The 5,000-nt window shown below is 40.4% G+C and overlaps 1 protein-coding gene across 2 annotated transcripts; it reads right to left on the bottom strand.

Moving 5' to 3' along the window:
• Nucleotides 1-191: 191 nt before the first annotated feature.
• Nucleotides 192-3,779, bottom strand: LOC123520147. Of its 2 annotated transcripts, none has more exons than XM_045282092.1 (5): nucleotides 3,736-3,779; nucleotides 1,744-1,837; nucleotides 1,344-1,484; nucleotides 953-1,231; nucleotides 192-753 (listed from the first exon to the last, which is right to left on the bottom strand). In XM_045282092.1, exons 1-5 carry the CDS (start codon nucleotides 3,762-3,764, stop codon nucleotides 361-363), a joined length of 936 nt encoding a protein of 311 aa, XP_045138027.1. In that variant the 5' UTR covers nucleotides 3,765-3,779; the 3' UTR covers nucleotides 192-360. The 2 variants fall into 2 exon arrangements, with proteins under 2 accessions (XP_045138027.1, XP_045138028.1); XM_045282093.1 differs by having other exon boundaries at nucleotides 3,696-3,757.
• Between the last annotated feature and the right edge of the window lie 1,221 nt (nucleotides 3,780-5,000).

Below are 5,000 nucleotides of genomic sequence, written 5' to 3' on the forward strand. Positions count from 1 at the left end.
ATACCAACACAAAAAACAGCTTCGTGATGCAGCTGTGTGGAGAAAAGGTAGCGGGCGCTGCAATAAGTGGTGGAGTGCTAAGCAGTTCCAATAATTACTCTTCGGATAACTATGTTATCAACTCTCTTACTCTTGCATTTGTAAAGTAGTGGATGTCAATATTTGACGGTCACTGGGAAAAAAAAAAACTATTCGAGCTGCTATGGAACGTTTATTCAACTCCATGATTCGCTACACACCAGTAATGGGTGACATTTAGTTGCAAGACGCACACAGCAAGTTGGAGTCTTCGTACCACGGTGTGTGTTGGAGAGATACTGTTGGAATGGAGACAAACTTGCTGCATTATAGTAAGTCTCTTCAACAAGTGGGAGGCAGGCATTTCTTCTCGATCTCACCGGTGTAGCAGGGGTTGACAGTGGGACAGGTGACGCTACCGGTGTCCGCCTCACAGTTAACGGTGGCGGGATTGAACACCTGGCCTTCGCCGCAGCAGATCTTCTCCCCCACAGTGGCGCCGCTGTTGCACACATAGAAAGCGTTGCACTCCACGGTGTCCGCCGTGACAATGTCATCGGAGGCGCAGGTTGGTGTTGCAGGCCCGGAGATGCTCGCCTCGCAGGCCAAGGTGTCGGGATTGAAGACTGGTGTAGATTCACTGCAGGACACGATGCCAGTGGACACCACCGAGCCCCCGACAGTGTAGCAACCGTAGTAGCCGGAGCAGCTGGGCAGCAGAGGGAAGATGCCGTCCTGTGGACATAGGAAGGCGCCTTTACCAACAAAACATTGCTCTGGGATCAGTGCTCGCGCTACCATTAAGTCTCGGGGCACTCATGAAGCAGACCAGTGGCCCGCCAGCCCGTGTGTGTCAACACGGCGACAATGAAAGCATTCTGTGGGGAAGGTGAGACTAGCGGCACTCTCACTTCACAACTGAAGGGAGACTCACCTCTGTGCACGTGACGGTGGGCTCGGTGGTGGTGGTGACTTCGGTGGTGGTGACAGTGGAGGTGGTGGGAACAGCTGCGCAAGTGCTGGTGACCGTGTCAAACTCTTCGCCTGGCGCGCAACTGAGAGGGATTTGAAGTGTGGAGGAGAAGCACAGCAGGTAATTCTGTGGGTCATAAGAGTCCACCACGTAGGAGGGGTAGGAGCTGCACTGGCACTGGGTCCTCGATGCGCTGACGAGCATGCAGGAGCCGGTACCACTTGAGCCCTCTTCACACAGCTGCAACACCAAATACTGTCTAATGGCGAGGCTAGTGTGAAGTTTCCTCACTGCTGAGGTCGGACTAAGGAAGTTAGGCACTCTAGTTCTTGATAAACAACAAGCAGCTCACCTCGCCACTCTGGCATGGGAAGGTGCTGGCCACGCTGCCTCCAGAACACAGGGCGAGGGTGGAGCAACTCTCACACTTGAAGCCATCGCCACCCGAACAGTCAACGGCCGCTTCCGTCAGGCTCACTGCTCCACACGCCACCTGCAACGGATAGAGATTGAAGCTAATGGTGACATGAAAACCTGTTCGTTATGGATTATATTCATTCAAAACATCTTTTTTTTTCTGCACGATGTAGGCTTTTCACGGGAATTTATGGGCTAAAGGGGATACTTTAGAGTCTAGACTATAGGAACCTCTTCGTGTTGCTTTACTTGAAGATGAGGTCAAGTGTGATGTGTAGCTAAAGAGAGAGAGTGAGAGAGAGGTGTCTGGTATGTTAATAAGAAAGTCCACTCACCGTGAGGCAGAAGAGGAACTTCAGCAGGTGCATCATTGTGAGTGAGGTGAGGGGGCGCTGCTGCAAGGCAAGTATCCACAAGTGCTGCAGTGATCTGAAAGTGTGACAAGTCTCCAGCAAACAGGGACATCACGAAGTACTAATGTGTCTCTTTAATGTATAATGTGTCTCTTTAAAATAGACTCATTCCAAGCACATTACCATTTCCCGGTAAGAAAATAATATCCATTTTAATTCCTGATGGTTTCCTTCTGTAAATTTAATGATGTCACTGTTTTCCTGTTCATTGTGATTCTAGATTGTTTCCGAGATCCAGAGACCGATACTGTTACTCTGCTACTTACTAAAGGTTTTAACCTCTTATTCCTAAAGGTATTATTGTTAATCTTTTCATTATGATTCGAGATTGTTTTCAGATTCCGAAGAATGATGCACATGTTAGTTCCTTCTATCCTGTGTCCTTAAATGTGAAGTTGTCTCCTCGTTTATTGTGTGAGTGCTTCGAGATTGCTTCCAAGATTTCGATTTGAACCTACGTGCAACACCTGCCTTCCCGTCAGTTGGCTCGCAGAGTGCCCTCGATTACGTTGTCTTTTAATTGTGTAGATCTGTCTTGACGGACTGACTGCTTGTCTCCACGTCCACTGTCTAGTGTTGTCAGGATCGCCGCTTGTTGTTTTGCTGCCAGTTGACTTTCGCCTTGTCTAAGAGCAGGCTTTTTTGTTCTATTATTATTATGTTCTTGGCTTATAGCACTGATGGACAATACTGGTGCATCTACGAGTATCTGAAGACTTAAATGGTTGACCTCTTATGTTTGTGGAGGGAGAGTTGCTTGACCTCTTTCTTGTACTACTGGATGCTCAGTTGGTTGATCTCTTGTATGCGCCGATGCTTAGTGGTCGGCCTCTTCCTATTATTCCAGGAGGCTTAGTCGCTCGACCTCTTTCTTGTATTTGTAGAAGCTTATTTGGTTGTTCTATATATATCTGTGATTGTCCATGCTCAGATTTCTAGAAGCTCGTGCCGCCCTCTAGAGCTTTCCCATGCAGCCACCGTCGAAGATAAGAGTGACAGGGAGCATATGGATGTTCTTTGGCAAGTTTCCTTCAATATTCACACTCAGAGCCCTGATACCACTTTGTTACAACTCTGATCACTAAGCCATCGCCACTAATTCCTAAACCTAGAATGACTACAGTCGAATCTTTTCCTATAAATCCTAAATCTACATAAGCAAAAATTTCAATGTTTCTGAAACACGAAAGTAAATTATGCAAACAATCATTCTGCATCATTCCCGGTGTTTTATGAACCAGAATGAACTACGATATCGCTGAAGATACACAATTATCTTTTATTATTTTTCTTTTTTAGAGCATTTTTGAGAACTCAAAAAAAGAAAAAAATGATGCCCCTGAAAATGTGCCAGAGAGCGATTTGCTTATTTCTTTTCGCAAGATATATAAATCCAAAGCAAATTACAACATTTCTAAAGATATACGACACCATATGATTAAAGCTATGGAAAAATATAATACAGATCGACTAGATTTTAACTCTACTAATATTGTTTTGATAGTCGAGTAGCCATGTACAGCCATGAAGGAAAAATAGACTATTGCAATCTTTAGAGTTCAATTGAAACTGTAATCTTACCACGAAAGTATTTTTCCGAATTGTCACCAGAAATGAACTCAACGTGAATTATCAAAAGAGAAACAACTTTATAATCATAAATCTCTCGGAGGCATGCCTTTGCTAACCGAAATATGGCAACTTTTGGATTGCGACTAAAATGTGATCTCATCGCATCACAATCAAAATTATCGCTGAAAATCGACTCTACATGAATTATAAGAGAGAAACAACAGTCGATCATAAAAATCCGAGAGGAACGAGAATGAGATTACTTTCTACTGCGACTGTACAGATGAGCTGGGAGTGTATACCTGACCGGAGGTAGACGAGAAGGTTTGCCTTACCGCTTACCTGCTAGTGATCAACCGCACACCCGCCATCGTTATATAGACCTCTTCTTGTCGTCCTTGGCGATGAGCACAAATTTGCACATGAGTGAATGGCGTTGTGTGGCGCTTATTAGACCATCCTGCTGAGTGGCACGCCTCTCAATTACACTTGTCACTCACGCGGAAATCTGGCACCCACTGTTTGTCCCGGAGAGCGAGTGAGTGGCAGGTGAACACGGTCCCCGCACCTGTGTAACCTCCTCGCTGTGTCTCGGCCATACGTGCAGGTACAAGGCCTTGATTAACTGATGCACCGTCATTTCATCGCCCTCCGTAACGCTAATTCATGGTGACTCTATAAGGGACCTGATTACCACACGATATTACTCATGTGAAATTATTTATTGTAACATTCCTTTCTCGATTAAAGTTTTTTTTTTTTTATTAACTGATTATGTAATAGTATGAGATTGGGTATATCTTAGTAAGTGAAGTGGAGGCCAAAGCTGAGTGAGTGATGTTGCCTTTTATTAGTGGGACAAGTGTGTTTTATCACACAATATATATATATATATATATATATATATATATATATATATATATATATATATATATATATATATATATATATATATATATATATATATATATATATATATATATATATATATATATATATATATATATATATATATATATATATATATATATATATATATATATATATATATATATATATATATATATATATATATATATATATATATATATATATATATATATTCTTCCTCCTATTGTAGTCTGTTTTATTTTTCTTTTCTTTCTATTTATTTATCCATTCCTTTCCGCTTCGGGGATATCACAGTCATATGACTCATATCATGCTTGATGTTCTTGTACTCAAATATTCTTATTCTTATTCTTACTATTATTATTATTATTATTATTATTATTATTATTATTATTATTATTATTATTATTATTATTATTATTATTATTATTATTATTATTACTATTATCATTATTATTATTATTATTATTACTATTATTGTTATTATCATTATTATTATCATTATTATTATTATTATTATTATTATTATTATTATTATTATTATTATTATTATTATTATTATTATTATTATCATTATTATCATTATTATTATTATTATCATCATCATCATCATCGTTACCGTTATAGTTGGTAATTACCATTGTTACAATTATTGTGATTATTATCGTTATTGTTGCTATAATCATTATTATCTCCCACCTGCTCCTTCTCTTTTC

Source organism: Portunus trituberculatus, chromosome 46 (genome assembly GCF_017591435.1).
Source record: "Portunus trituberculatus isolate SZX2019 chromosome 46, ASM1759143v1, whole genome shotgun sequence".
Lineage (NCBI taxonomy): Eukaryota > Metazoa > Arthropoda > Malacostraca > Decapoda > Portunidae > Portunus > Portunus trituberculatus.